Here is a 16,095-nt window from a genome sequence, read left to right on the forward strand (position 1 = left end):
AGCAGGCTGTTCCTGACCTTGACCCATCAGCAGGCATCATCAGTAATAAGCCACAAAAACAAATTGGGGCCGGTGTTCAAAGCTTTGTCCTCTTTTTTCAAGTCCCTCCCCCCGCCTCTCGCCTTAGCAAGTTAACAAATAAGCAGCCGTCAAGACAAATTACATGCAACAGGGTCACAGGAGAAGATGAACCAGCTCGTGAAGCATGACGTGCGGAGAAAGACTTTCATACAGAACTGCGGCCGATCAGGCAATAAATAAAAATGGATGGCACCCATAGCATGATGAAAGAGCTGCTGATATGCTAGGCCAGAAGGCAGCTTCCTAACACGGTCTAGGCCGGTGGTTTTCAAACTGTGTTCTGGGGGATCCTGAGTTCTTCAACATGAAGATCAGTAACAGAGAGCAGCTTCCTAGAAAGACTGATCGCCCGCCATGGACTTGAATTATCCAGCAACATCCTGCCACAAGGACACAGAGTGCATTCAACAGTACCCTCTCTCTGTTCATGTCAGGCAGTGGCTGACATCCATCAGACATGGACAATATCCTCACATGAACTGAGCATGCACCTTAGAACGAAACTAAGATTTCTGCGATGTGCTGAGGTTTTTGTGGCAGATGTGGAAATGTTGCTCAGAGCGTGAATATATGTGGAAAGGGCTCCCTAACGTACAAAGTTTGAAAGCCACTGATCTAGGTTCAGTTCCTGTGCATTACAGCAGAAAACCGCCCAGTAAGTACCTTTTGGGGTTGGTCTCAAAACACAATACCTACAGTACAGTACTGATACTCCAGAGTGACCACCTGTGGGGGATCAGCCAGGATGACACTGTGGGCACCTATAGACAATGGTGTTGGACAGGCAAATTGGATGCCCAGTACACACACACACACACACACACACACACACACACACACACTTCTTTTTTCTCCCCCCTCCCCGCTCAAGGTGAAGATCCATTTTATTTTTCAGTGCCATCTATAGATTATGTGAGAATTACCTGGAGGATCTTTGGAATGCTGTGGGTAGAAAATGGGAGCAACTGTGCACTATCTATGGTACTTAAAACAAAATGAGAGGCTGATGGCAAACTCATCCCGAATTAACTTCATCAGAGAACTGACGCTGGTCACCATTAATACCGAAGATAGGCCATAGATTGGCCAAAAGGACCCTCCAGACTACTTCCTCTGAGAAATGGATTTGCACAACGGTGGCATTCAGAGAGATGTTCATGAGGGTTGCTGCACAGTTGCGCAGTTTCGCTCCTCACACAATTCATTATAGCACAAGCCTGAGGCCTCATTCACCTGACATGAGAATCTCAAATCCACTTTCTACCATGTGGTGATGTCAGTGAGTCTTCTGTGGACTCCATTCATGAATGCTAGACTTATGTACTAAAGCCCCTTCAAGCTGTATGTAACAAGGCTTTTATCTTAGCACTCTTGAGTGCTTAGTAGAGGGGAGCATGGTGGAACCATTCCTCAGAACGGATTCCAAGCAAATCTCCACAACTAGGACTTTACTTCATGGTGAATATGCAACAGTCTAACGTAGGCATTAAAAGGGTTGCATTTTTTTACAGTATTTATTATATAGTATTTCTGCTACAGCTATACCAAACATTGTGCAGTTTTAATTTTCAAGTAAAAACCAGCAATTTCAATAGGGCAAATATTTACTTGAAACAATAGTGAAAACAGTCTCCTTTCCTTTCTCCTCACTGCTGATACTTCTTGCTCCCTGGTTTAGTCATATGGATGAATCAGGGATCATGCCATCATATAACACCATGTGACCAATCAGATTTGGGTCTGTGATGACACCAGAGGACAAATGAGTGCAATGCAGGTGAAGTAGCCGTTTTGAATAATCAGCTTTAAAAGGGGTAAAGGGGTGGTTTTTCTTGGCAGCACTGAAAATATTTGCAAAACACTGTAAATGTCTTTGGCTCTGTTGATTTTTTGCTTCCTATCCCAGGGAAAGGTGCAAAACAGAAAACACGGCCATTCCTACCTCCTTTGCCCACGCTGGCTTCTCACTGGCATTTAGCCCTTCCTTGTAATGGTAAAGCGGCTTCTTCTCTGCTGGTCTCTGGTCCTGCCTCTGCTGTTGCTGCTGCTGTTGTTGCAGGGAGACCAGGTAATCCCGCTCCTGTTGCAACTGCCGCTGTAGCCTCTCTGCCTGCCGCTGCTCTTCCAATTGCTTGCGCTTATATTCCTACCAAGACATGTAAGCCAAACAAATATTTAGAAGCAGCATGGCAGCTTGAAAGGTACACAGCCAGTATGGTGTTGAGGAAAACAACAAAAGGCAAACACAGATACATATCAAGTGGAAACTGAAGCCCAAATAGCAAGGATGTAGTAACCCTAAGAGACCAAATGGACCCTGGGTCTTGCAGATGTTGAAGCAGGTTTCTCTTTTTACTTTTTACTTGTGTTATTGTCTGGGTGGTGTCCTTTGTAAAGCATATTGCTGATTAAAAAGGAATCGTTTCTATTCTATTCTATTCTTTGTGATCTTTACCCTGCCCCCAACGTATTGAACTACTTACTCATCACTACTTCTGAAGCTATGTGCTAAACATTTATGTGGCCTTGAGACAGCAGGAACTCTGGTCCACACCATCTCTTTTCAGGCTCCATCAAATGTGACAACTTTGGGGGAAGCGGGGTATACTAACAAAACCATCACATTTTGTTGGGAAATTGTGACAGTCTGAAACAAGTGTGTAAGCGGTTTAAGCTTGTAGTCTAAGCATGCCTCCTAAATCATGCATACTTGGTATCTGGATGGTACCACCGAGTTATCTGAAAATTACAGTGGTGCCTCGCAAGACGAAAAGAATCTGTTCCGCGATTCTCTTCGTCTAGCGTTTTTTTCGTCTTGCGAAGCAAGCCCATTGACGGCTTATCGGATTAGCGCTATTAGCGGCTTAGCGGCTCTTAGCGGCTTAGCGGATCAGCTGATAAGCGGCTTAGCGGCTTAGAAAAAGGGGGGGGGGGAAACCCGCAGGAACTCGCAAGACATTTTTGTCTTGCAAAGCAAGCCCATAGGGAAATTCGTTTTGCTAAGCGCCTCCATTCGTTTTGCTAAGCGCCTCCTTTGCGAGGCGTTCGTCTTGCGGGGCACCACTGTAGCTTGAACGCACTGCATGCCCAGAGAAAAGTCTGAAAAACCCGTTGCTGAGGCAGCATATTTCTTTCTAAATAGTTTATTTTAAAATTGCTGCTTTGTTCAGTTAGTGGTCCAATTTGTAATTTTATAGCCTGGAAGTTCTTTCCCTCCTGTGGTTATGAAACTGATGGAGGGAAACATTATTTATGCAATGAAGGGTTTGCATATGCCATTCTTTCCCAACCTATTGCCTTGCAGATGTTGAACTCAAACTCCCATCAGTCCCTGCTAAATGGCCTATGGTTTGAGATGATGGGAGCTGTGGAGCAACACATCTGGAGAGCTCTAGGTTGGGAAAGTCTAACATACTCTGTCCAGTCGTATAAATTAATGGATCTATTGGGAAGAGGGAAACAAGGCATGACCTCTCCAACAGCACTGATAAATATAATATTGTTTTTTAAAAAGAAAAATGAAAAGAATAACAATTCACATCCAAAATAAAGACAAGATATAAATTTAGCTTAAGTGGCAGGGTGGGGAGAGTAAAGGGAAGAGTATATATGCAGGAAATTCAGCAAATAAACCATGTCAAAACTGTAAACAGCATGAAAAGGCAGTGCAAAAATGTTTCTGTCAGGAATGTAAAGCTAAGCAGCCTGCAACTGAAATATGCCGTCGAATCCTATAAAACCAAGAAGAGATTACAGGGAGCAAGTACGTTTCAGTTAGATTGTATTCCAGCACACAGTGCCAGTAGCTTTCAATTAATAGCTTTGCAATAAACGCAGCAGAGGCCTGTTCCTTCCATGAAAATGAAGGATGTTCTAGAAGCGGACTGAGCAGAGGAAAAGACGTGCACAGCAATGGCTGCTCCAGTTATTGGCAGAAAGGCAACAAAAACATTCAGAGCGTGGCAGTGCTTGCATTCAAGGAAGAAACCATTGCAGCACGCTATCGTTAGCACAGCAGAGAGTTGGACAATTCTCTTGCCAGGTGACGGGAGTGAACCTGGGTAAGAGTTGGCAAACTAATTCTTGAACGAGACTCTCCACACTCACATTGGCCTAGACTTCTAGGATTGCCACCTAAAATTGCTGTTGTTTTAATCAAGGACTACTTTGATTCTGAGCTGTTTGGTTTTGTAACTTCAAGCCTGGTCACTGGTAGTCCACCTGCCCTTCAATACTGCTCTCACAGGCTGTAACTCAGGGAGAAGACACATGCTTTCCTATGAACAAGGGTGTCCTAGAAGCAGTAGCAGGAATACTGCATTTCAGACTATACGTGCTTAACCCTCATTTCAGACTATATATGTTTAATCCTTAATCTGGCCAGCTCTAGATAGCAGGTGACTATTACTATAAAAAATTAAACAGTCCTGTATGTTAGTGCAAATATCAAGGAAAAAAAATTCATTTCCCTCTGTGCTGTGGGTGTAATCAATCTAAATTAACTCCCCTAGAGATGCTGTAGCTACCAGCAGCCAGGAGTGGATTTGGATTGGGGCTGTGGCACGGAGAGGGGAAGGGGTTAACCTCTATCAGTGTCATGCCTCTGATCCAAATTGTGCCTGCCCTAGCAGCTGCTTTTAAGAAGAAGTAAAACACATCAATAGAGCTAAGCATGAAGCTCTGAAGTAACATCTAGTTAGGGCTTAGGATATTTATCTCTTTTTAACAATGCGCCCTGACTCAAACTAGATAGGGCCAAATAAAATGGCTTCCTGGGCTAGAGCCAACCCTCGGACTACCAGGCGGCCATTCCATTACTGCATGCTCCCCCAAACATTTGAATGTGTTGGGAATTTAATAAATATTACAAATGCCAATGCTTGAACAAATTAAGGTACTCGGATTTATAATGTATAGGAGAAAGGCAAATCTCCAAAAAAGATGGCAACCCTATAAGTCTGAAGGCCCAGTTACACATTTGGCTAATAACATGCAGTCTCATTATACACAGAAAGGGCTGGGCAAAGGATGCGGCAGGGATCCTGACTCCCCATTACCAGAAGTAGAGCTTGCTCCTGCAGTAATTGCTGCTGCAGGATCTCTAACTGCCTCTGTTCTTCCTCTAACTGTCGCCTGATGTATTCCTGGGTGCGCAGCAGGGAGCAGAAAAAAAGGAGAGAAAAAGAAAGAACCGTAATTTCAAAGAGAAAGAAGTGGCCACATGTTGAAATTTGAAGAAAGAACCGCAGAAACATTAAGGAGAGGAACCAAAGGGTGTTATTGTGATGTAAAGCATTTGGATGAACACCATGCAACTTTGAAAAAACCGCTGCTGAGATACCACAAAGTAGATGGCATAGTAACATTCAGGGCTGCCTGTATGTTATGCATAAAATAAGGAAGGCAATTTCCGTGCCACAGTTACCCAAATTCTGTAAAAAGAGGTAGGGATAAATCATCTGATAAACTGAACAGAAATGCAACCACCACTGATGAAGAGCTCTTTAAACAAATCTGATCAGATGTTGTTCAACTAATTTGAGAAGAAGCATTCTACTCAGACTTGCTATTTTTTAAAAGAAGGAGTGGCGCATGGACCACCAGCTGATGCTGAACTAAAAACCCCATCATCTCTGATCATTAGCCAGGCTGGCTGTGACTGATGGACGTGCAGTTCAGCAACATCTGGAGGGTCACAGGTTAGCTGATTCGGCTACCTCCAAGCTTGATTCAAGTACCCAATTCCTGCACCAAGAAAAGCTGAAATATGTCTATAAAGGTGCAACTGTTCATTTTGTGTGGTTTATCTGGGTACTGCTCATCATAATGGCGTTGCGGGTAGGAAAATGATGGCTGTAAGATTTTTCCTTAAAGAGTCCATACAGCCTCTGGTCTTGAAATTGTGTTTATCAGGCACTTCAACCCCGTCTTCATGCCAGATGGGCTGAAAATGTACTTCTCTTTTTGAAAACGAAGTTGAAAGCTGAAATTTAATATAATCATCAGTTTCAATATTAATAAATTCTTTCTTTATTTTCTGTATTTTGTTTACTTAATATGTTTAAATAAATAAATAAATATTATTGTCCTCCAAAGAGCATAAGGTGTTCTACAACACACAGTAAAACAAATATAAACAAAATCTTAACATCATAAAATTCAAATCATCTTACATTAACTCATTCTAAACGTTGCAACTCACCCTAAATTCTGACATTGGCCAAAAAATGCAGGATGCAGACCACCTTGCCCATTTACTAATAGACTGTACTCACAGATCATGATAAACCATGGTTTATCTTGATGAGCATGAGCTGGCGCAATTCCTGGGCTGGCATACACCAGCAGCAGTTGGTGTGGTGGGCAAGAGCCATGGTGCTGCCCTCCCAATATCACCATCATGGCAGCTTGCCAGGGCAGCACTTGGACAGGATAGAGTAGCAGTGAGGTCAGAGCTGTGTGAATGCACTGATGGAGTCCATCTTTCACTGCCATCAGTACACCTGTACACTCCTAACTTTGCTACCACCCTGCCCAACACCAGTTGCAGGTAAGCTGCAGTGATGTCTGTATCAGGAAAGAGGTTCCACGCCTGGCACACACCCCACTATCTATCACGACCGCAAAGAGTTTGGCACCTTTTGCTTCTATTTTGGAGTAAGCACAGCTTGCCATTTCATCCAAATTAACTGTGGTACATCTTAACTATGTTTTGTTTGAAACAAGCCAGCTGCAAACCGTGGGTTGTGAAGGTGGCTCGTTTCAAACAAACCATAGTTAAGATTAACAAGTTTAGCTCAGGGTGTAACACTAAACAGTAGTTAATCAAACATGAAAGCAAAATCTGCTGTTCTCCTCTCTGTGGTTATGCTGGAAGAGGAGAGTGTGTGAGCCTGAGGCTCACTGCAGCACATTCCAGTAATGATAAACTGAAGAGTCCATTATAGATACCTGAGTCAATTCTAAACATATTCCCCACTGAAAGCTAGAAAGCATCCAGAGACAAATCAACAACTTTTTTTTTTTTTTTTGCAGAGAGGAAGTGGTTGTGAGAAGAAGATATCCAGCCTTATTGCATTAGTTAGTGAGCTGGCGAGTCACATAATGGACAGGAATCAACACAGAACAAGTGACTGAGAGTTTGGCAGTGAAAGCAACAGAGCACACAAGTGTAATGAATGAAACACGGTTTCTTAAATTTCCAAGGGCAGAGTCATTAAGCCACTTTAATGCTTATTTTGAATCAGCGGTGACTCTGAAATGCCAGCTGGAAGTGAAAGTGAAGACGTTGGAAACAAATGTCTGAGCAAGCCATCACATGTACAGATCCCAGCAGACTGTGCAGCTGCTGGTAATGTTTTTTTACAAAGCACCTGCAAAGGTTCACTCAGGTGATTGGCACTGGAGGTGAAGCACTCAAATTGCAAACCCATCATTTACGCCTTTATTTGAACCACATCAAAGAACAATATTAGATTCGTAGGGGGATGCAGGCATGGTGTTTTAAGGGTACACCTAAAAATGCAATGATGCTCAGAAGCATGTGTTCGATGACAACGCACATGACAGGGAACTGCAAGTAACAGCAGCTTGATATTGGACGAACGCACATGGACAAAACTGGGTTCCAAGCTTGGAAATCAGCAGGTTCATCCATAAAAAGCAGATTCATCCTGGAGGAGATGCGGGTTACCTGTTCATGCTCGGCACGCCTCCTCTCCTCTTCTCGGCGCATTTGCTCCTCATAATGCCGTCGCTGCTCCCTCTCTTGCTGTTTCCTTAATTCCTTTTCCCTCCTTTGCTGCTGTAGAAATGTGGGAGAGGGGCGGAGGCAGGGGAGGAACAAAACAAAAAGAAAAAAGGAGAAAAAAAGGCAAAGGCTTAAGTTGTTTGCCAGTACAAATATAAGATCTCATGGGAACAAGCAGCACACCGGGTCAGGAAGCGGTCTCACAAGGTAATTTGGCCCATGGCTGTACAATGTCAGAGGCACCAACTTGCCACGATTTCGCCAGCAAACCCACCTATTCTGTCTAATGCGGTGAAAAGATACATCATGCCACCCTGTTGCAGAGAACAAGAGGGACTAAACCACACCAGCTGCTGAACAGATGTAAAGGTAATGAAACAGTCCTGTATGCCATTAAGCCTAGACACAGAGCAAATTCAGTAAGTGTGGAACAATTTGGGTGCAGATGTCACCTCTGGGCCACCCACTGTCAGAAGACCCTTATGACACAACTTGGTTTTTAGCAATTATTATTATGTATTTATTTATACCCCACCTTTTCCCCCATATGGGACTCAAGGCAGGTTACAGATTAAAAACAATAACTGTTAAAGAAACATGGAGGGAGAAAACCAGGAATTAAAAAGCAACTAAACATTAACAGCATTAAAACTACAGTCAAACCTTGGTTCCTGAACGGCTTAGTTGCCAAACAAATCGGCTCCCGAACACTGCAAACCTGGAAGTAAATGTTCCGGTTTCCAAATGTTTTTCGGAAGCCGAACGACCAACGCAGCTTCTGCTTGAGTGTAGGAAGCTCCTGCAGCCAATCAGAAGCTGTGCCTTGGTTTTTGAATGGTTTCGGGAATCTAACAGACTCCCGGAATGGATTAAGTTCGAGAACCACGGCACCACTGTATATGCATATATAAAATCTGTTTCAAACGTACAAGTTTGTTAGTGTGACTGAAACAGATTTGCTCTGTGTTGGGTGTCACCCAGTACTACTTGGACCAAAGCTAACAATATCTTTGCTGAATTATACTGAAAGTTGTGTTTAATTCCGCATCTTGTTTCCCAAACTGGCAAACGAGATGCTTCTCCACAACTCACAGGCAGGACACAAAGGGAACCTCGCCTTTCCTGCTATGGCTCACCAGCATCCGGTATCTGAACCAGCATGCTGATTCTGAACCTGGAGATTCCATCAGAAATAGACATAGATAGATTTAAAATAGCATGAAAGGGTCAGTAGAGCAAATATAACCCTATTTTCTGTGGTTGTAAGTTTTTTTAATGGTTTTAAACTGCATTTTAAATTGTTGGACCCTGGGACCCATAGGTGGAGGGCATGTAAAAAATAAAATAAACAACAACACCCCTCTCTGAATATAATAATAATGTACACAGAACAAATTATCCAGTTTTTTTGGTTTTAAAAAAAATTTCTTTCATCATTTTTTCAATATAAACATCAGCTGCAAGAGACACATACAACAAAAGCCATAATAACAATAGTAACACAATTTGACAATGCAGATTTGAATTGATATACCTATGACTACACCTTTTTAAACAATATTTTCCACCTCTCTCTCCTCCCCCTACTTCCCACCACTATCCGCCTTATCGCTTAAATATTCATTCCAGATTTCTTCATATTTATCCATTTTTATTTTGCGTCGACATGCAATTCGTTCATATGTAGCTAATCTGTCCATATTATCAATCCATGTGCTCAATGGAATCTTTTTGCGGCTCTTCCAACTCATCAAAACAAGTTTTTTGCTTCTAATATAGCATGGTACATCCAATTTTTTTGACCCCTTGAAATTTCCCACGTTTCCGGAATATAATTTAGACTTAAATTCAGTTCCCCTAAATAACAATTTCTTTTTATTACTCTTGCTATAAATATCCTCACCAATTTCAAGGAACATTTCTTGACCATTTCTACCAAATTCCAATGAGCATACACATACAGGTAAAACTATCCAACTTTGAGAAGACATTGGAAGGCAGCCCTGTTTAGGGAAGTTTTTAAGGACTGATGTTTTTATTATATTTTTAGATATGTTGTAACCCACCCAGAGTGGCTGGGGAAACCCAGCCAGATGGGCAGGGTATAAATAATAAAAATGTTGTTGTTGTTGTTAAATTAAAACAGGTCGCATAGCTCAGCTCTTTGAGGAAAAGTGACTGGGAATAGCACATAATTTTGCACCGTCACATGGCCTGAGAGACAGCTAATATATTGGAGTGATAAAAAGCTGAAGAATTGTGTTTACATCAAACGCAGGACTCGCTTGGTAGAGAGATGCCTGGGTTCAGCACAGAAGGATACTTTTGCACAAGAAACTCATTGCAGCCAACTTCCACACTAGACATTTACTGTGGAATAGCCATACTTTGACAACTCATTTTTTAACAGGACATATGCATAACATTGGTAATTATTATTCTCCTAATGCGGATGGAGGGTCTAGGGCTACTGAATTCGTGACGGAAGAGGACAGGTTCAAACTAGGGAGTTCAGTCTCTTAGCTACACCACGTCAGCTCTTTAAAGCTTTTTTTAAAGTAAGCCATACTAATTCCAATACCGATTTACATTGTTAAATGCATAGATGGCTGTATTCTAACATATGCATGCGAGGGACCAAAGGCAGACATATGGTATCTCCAATTCCCCTTTCAGCACGAGGAAGGGGCACTGACGCCCAGCTGGGCAGAGCCAATTCCCCATGCAGCTGTCTGGATTGGGTCCCAAATATTTTTCCCGGGCAGCCAAATGGGCTGCACATAAAATAATCAGGAGTGGCAAAGATTTATAACAGGGGAGAGTGACCCACTTCTTACAGTGTTGCTACAATGCGATTTCAAGACCCTGCACAGAATTTGGAGCTTTCACCAAACCATGTTAATTTTCTCAGGGAAAGAAAAGGCTGCTGGTCCAGTCATTTGAAAGTCAAGCTGCTATTTTGTACGCTAGCAACCTCTTTGCGGGGAAATCAATACAGTCTCATAATTACATGCCACTTGGGTCCACGGTGCAAAGCATACTCAGTATTGATTGCAGCCATGGATGAGATGTGTCTACAATTGGGCCTGTGTGTCTTGAAAGAGAAATGAAGATGTGTAAAATCCTTCATTAGTAGTGGCATTAAGCAGTCTGGCAAACATCAGAAACACAGAGCCGGCTGGCTGGCTTTCACTGCATGCCATTTTAGCTAAAAATGTATTACGCCAACCATATTTTGATCGTGTTTTCACCGCTCCACTGTTGAGTATTTCACCGGTTTTCTATTGCGACGCTCACCCTTCACTTTGAAAAATTTACTGCCCTCGTAGCAAAATCTGCTTCTAGTGGAATGCCTGCACCTTTATTACTTGGTTTTGGTGGGGTTCGAACAAAGCTACACTTCTGTTGTGAAGATAGCGCTGCAACATCCTGACCTTCAGTGTCAGGCACTTCATGAGCCCATAGTTCATGTTATTTTTTAAGAAAACTAAACGTTGCAAAGAGGAGCAAGCTATCTGTTCCATCCCTTTCTTACTGTCCTGCTATTTCGTTAACCTTTCAGTTTATTGATTTACTATTTGTTCAGCAGCTATATACTTCATCCACTGTGCAAAGCCAGGCTCTTGCCTTATATTTTGAGTGCTGAAGTTTAAACAAGGTTACCCCAGTTCGATCCATGAAGGAAGAGCATGGTGTTCCACTACAGGTAAGCATTTTAAGGGAATTACCCCACTGAAATATTTTCTCATCCTGCAGAAAAGCCCTAAAATGTAAGGCATCTCTTTGCAGGGACAGTGCCTAGGAGAACCTCAGTTCTTGCCCAGACTCTGCCCACACTATCCTGATTAAAAGCAAGCGAAACTGGTAAGAATAGCAAGAAGCCCATCTAGTCCAGTGTCCTGGTCTCACAGTGGGACAGCCAGATGCTTATGAGAAGCCAACAAGCAGCAGCATGAATGCATTAGCATTCTAGCCTCCTACAATCTCCATGCTGCCTCAGACAATGGAGGTAGAACTGGAAGAGTGCCAGACTTCCACAACACTGTAGTACAGGTATCTCAGCCAGGTAGTATTCACAATCTCTGCTCATTCTCATTTAGCTCTTTGCCACCGCCTAATAGGCTATAGTTCAGTGGCCGAGCACAAGGTCTATGAACAGAAGGTCTCAAGTCCTGGCATTCCCACTTAAAAAGGGTCTGGTAGCAGATGATCTTAGAGACCCAGGGTAGGGAACTACAGGGCTACAACTACAGGGACAGGGTAGGGTGGGGAAGGTGGGTCTCCGGAGAGCTGCTACCAGTCAGAACAGGCAATTCTGGGCTACACAGACAAATAATCTGACCTGGCCTTTCTACCTTTGGGCCCTGCTTACCTTTTGTGCAGTTTACCTAATTATGATGAGAAAGAGAAAAGAAGCTGCAGGAGTATTTAGGTACATATCCCAAGAGATCAAATGTTGTTCTGACTCTGAAGGGAGCCATATTGCAAAAATGTTCTATTATTATTATTATTATTATTATTATTATTATTATTATTATTATTCACATGGACCAAAACAATTATACCCCATGTGCAATTAATCTAGACTTGTCATTTTTACTGCATATATATATAAACTTTCAACCCCACCACAGCCTCTGTATAAACAAGCTATGTTTTGCAGACACTATGACACACTGGCCACCAGACGGCAGTAGTTGTGGAAAAACAGAAGCAGAGACACAGATGCCAGGGCTTTACAGGGCTATCTCTGCCAATGAGTCTCTGGGATCATCCACACTTGCGTTTGTCCAGCAATTTCTAGGCATGGGTCTGAGAGGTTTTTCTTTTGCCCTGCTGCTTTCGCTGGGGAAACCTGTGGTTTACTGCTGAATCAGAACAAATGTCCATCTGGTTTTCTGGTTATTAATGGTGCAAGTGCAGAGGGTAGTCAACTATTAAGGTGTGTGCTATTAAATGAGAATTGCTCATCTTTTTGCTCATCTTTTATTATGTTTTTAGATATGCTGTAAGCCACCTAGATTGGCTGGGGAAGCCCAGCCAGATGGGCAGGGTATGAATAAAATCTTCTTCTTCTTCTTCTTCTTCTTCTTCTTCTTCTTCTTCTTCTTCTTCTTCTTCTTCTTCTTCTTCTTCTTCTTCACGTCCTTGAATTGCAGTATTTCCCCGCTTTCGTTCTGCCTGTCCTCTTTCTGCATTGCTACCTTCAACCCTCTATTGTAATTGCTGCTGTTCTTAATTACTTGCAAAGGGAAATTTCTTCTGGATGCAACCCTTCCTTATCGGTAACAATTCCACTGTCACATTGACAACGGTTGTATCCCCTTCCCTAACTAAACACAATGCTGACACCTCAAGAAACACAATTTCCAGAGGTACTTATCTGAGGCCTTCATCAGTCAGTGATAGCATAGGAATTTGCCTTACACTGAGTTAGATCACTGGTCCTCTGGTGTTGTCTATAATGTCTGTCATTAGGTTTCCAGGGTTTCACAGGACAACTTTTTTTCCATCCCTACCTGGAGCTGGCAGGAATGAATCCTTCTTTCTCCCCCTCCCCCATCCAATAATAATAATAATACAAAAACAAACAACAACAAAGAGTTACATCGTAATTACTGTCAGAAGGTAAAATGCTCTAAACACTTTTTCCTTTTTTACATATAGGTAGGTAAGCGTATATTTAAGAGAAGACCCTGATGTTGGGAAAGATGGAGGGCACAAGGAGAAGGGGGTGACAGAGGACGAGATGGTTGGATAGTGTTTTCGAGGTTACCAGCATGAGTCTGACCAAGCTGCGGGGGGCAGTGGAGGACAGGAGTGCCTGGCGTTCTCTGGTCCATGGGGTCACGAAGAGTCGGACACGACTAAACGACTAAACAACAACAACAACAAAGCATCCTGGAAATTTCCATTTTACTTCATCAACTTAATCTCTTTTCTATAATCTGATGAAAAGCTTTGATAGTGTTAAATACATCCCTAATTTGTATATGAGATAAAATCTTGCCATACTTTAAGAAAAATCAAATATATTGGCTTTATTTTTAACTAACTTAAGTTAGTTTGTCAATTTTTCTGCCATGCCGATTTGCCACAGCTCATTGTTCCAAGAACTCGATGTCTCAAGGACTCTGCAGTTTTTCTATTTTTATTACCCTGCAACCATCAACATAAATATTATTAGTTCCTGAGATGTCGCTTTCCCATTTTGCCCCTCCCAAATTGTAAAAGAGCTTATAACGGTGTAACATAATAGTGCGGTGATATGTAATGTTTGCTATTTTTACAAATATTTTATTCCAAGACTGCAGTGCAGATGGTTGTAGCGACTCTCCAGGGTTTCAGATAGGTGTCCCTCTTAGCCCTACCTGGAAATGCCATAAACTGAACCTGGGATCTCCTGCATAAAACACATGCTCTAGCACTGACCTATGACTCTTGCCCTAAAGAGCAAGTGTCTCTTTGGAACACAAGGGCTTCCTGTTTCACGGGAACTTCGCTTGAGTAAGCAGCCCTGCCTGAGCTTTGGCCTGTTTTCCATTTCTGGTCTTGCTCTTCATTTCAGATTTGTGGCTTATTTTACAGTCCTGCCCCCTGATATGCCTTCTGATCCCTGACTCTAGGTTCCCAGCTCCTGAATCACTCTAGAATGCTGCCCATGGCCTAGCTTTGACACCAAACTTCCGTGACATGTCTGGCTGTGCTCCCAGAGGCCGAGGGCACATATAAATTCAAAACAGTATCATGCCACTTTAAACAGTCATGGCTTATCCCAAAGAATCCTGGGAATGGCAGTTTATTAAGGGTGCTGAGAATTGTTTGCACACCTCCTATGACCCTCACAGAGCTGCAATTCCCAGAGCTACATAAAACGGGGGATTACAATCCACTGTGGGAATTGTAGCACTACCTGCCAGTGTTTGCTGGTTTATTTATAAAGTGGTATCAGCGGAAAAGCACAGCAAAGCCAGCGATCAAGTTTCCAGCTCTCTACCATCTGTTCAGGTCATAGGGTGATCTGAAAAGCTTTAGAAACTCAAGAATATTCCGAAATCGCTGTAAAGCAGCTCTCTCTGTCCTTAGCTGTTCAGCAAACTGCAGATGCATTTCCAGAGGGTTCCACGCACAGTGTTTATCCTTTCCTGCTTAATAGCACATCTGCAGCATAAAATATAAATAAACTCTTTGGCCTTTTCAAAATGCTAAAGCCAATTTCGATATGCTCGTCTAGCGTGAAAGATCAGGACCAAACACTTCCCTCCCAAGCTAGTACGGCAGTCACGCGTCAGGTCACATCAGACTGACTGTTAACCAAAGTAATGGCTAATTTTCTTCTAGGACTTAAAAAAGAATTAGCTCTGTGGCTTCACTGGCTGCTTGGGTTCTGCAACTGGCAAGGGATGACCCCTGAAGATTACGGCTGATGTGTAAACTGGATTACAAGCAGAAAAGAAACGGTGTAAACATGAAATACTACTGCAACCAAAACTGGGGGTGGAAATTGGAAATTCGTGGCTAAATTCACATTCCGTGGATAACTATCATATGTAACTGACCAAAACACAGCTCAAGGCTGATCCACTTGCTAGTTTCATACACACAACCCTATCTCCCCTGTATTTCTGAGCTTGTTGATTTGTGGTTACAGTTGTATTGCATGTCTATGGCCATTTCTATGAGAAGGAATAGACATATAAACGCACACTGTAAACATACACATGCATGCAAATACAAACAAATGCATGCACTTCTCTTTCACCTTCATCAGTGATAGCCATTTCCATTGAGATGGAATTATTTTATCTTCCCGAGATAACTGAGAAGTGCTTGTCCTCTCCCACCACAATTCCTGAGTTAAAACTCGTGACACAGAAGACAGATCTGCACCAAACATTTCAAACACATCCACTGCACATTTAAAGCAGAGGGCTTCCCCCCCCAAAAAAAAAAAAATTGTGGGAACTGTAACTCTCTGAGGGTGAAACTACCATTCCTCCTGAATTTTCTAGCATCTCCTGTCTCAATTTTTCTCCTTTGTGTCTCTGTGAAAACAATGTCCTGATTTCCCTTGGTTTTCCTGGGCCTACTGGGTTATGTTCACAGAACACAGCTCTATTATAAATTGGAAGCAAGACCACCAATTCATTATCAGGTTTGTTTATCCAACTTCACAGGTGATGCTTCAGGACAAGGTCTCTCTACCCCTCCAAAACCATTTCACTTTCTTCTTCCAAGCCACAAAGTGAGCTTCTTTCTGCCAC

At 42.5% G+C, this 16,095-nt stretch overlaps 1 protein-coding gene across 8 annotated transcripts in view; it reads right to left on the reverse strand.

The window, feature by feature from the left end:
- Positions 1-16,095, reverse strand: part of TNIK (TRAF2 and NCK interacting kinase) — a 291,721-nt gene that overhangs the window by 60,741 nt on the left and 214,885 nt on the right. For 4 of the 8 annotated variants that reach the window (XR_013839361.1, XM_079977594.1, XM_079977600.1 and 1 more), the window contains exons 13-15: positions 7,775-7,885; positions 5,139-5,225; positions 2,024-2,227 (exon numbers count right to left, since the gene is read on the reverse strand). Coding sequence is in view for 7 of the 8 variants with exons in the window: in XM_079977594.1 (XP_079833720.1) it covers positions 2,024-2,227; positions 5,139-5,225; positions 7,775-7,885 (402 nt within the window). In the remaining variant the exon portion in view is untranslated. The remainder of the gene's footprint in view (positions 1-2,023; positions 2,228-5,138; positions 5,226-7,774; positions 7,886-16,095) is intronic. The other 4 variants (XM_079977597.1, XM_079977598.1, XM_079977596.1 and 1 more) reach the window with 3 other exon arrangements.

This window comes from Podarcis cretensis (assembly GCF_951804945.1).
Source record: "Podarcis cretensis genome assembly, chromosome: 5".
Taxonomy (NCBI): Eukaryota; Metazoa; Chordata; class Lepidosauria; order Squamata; family Lacertidae; genus Podarcis; species Podarcis cretensis.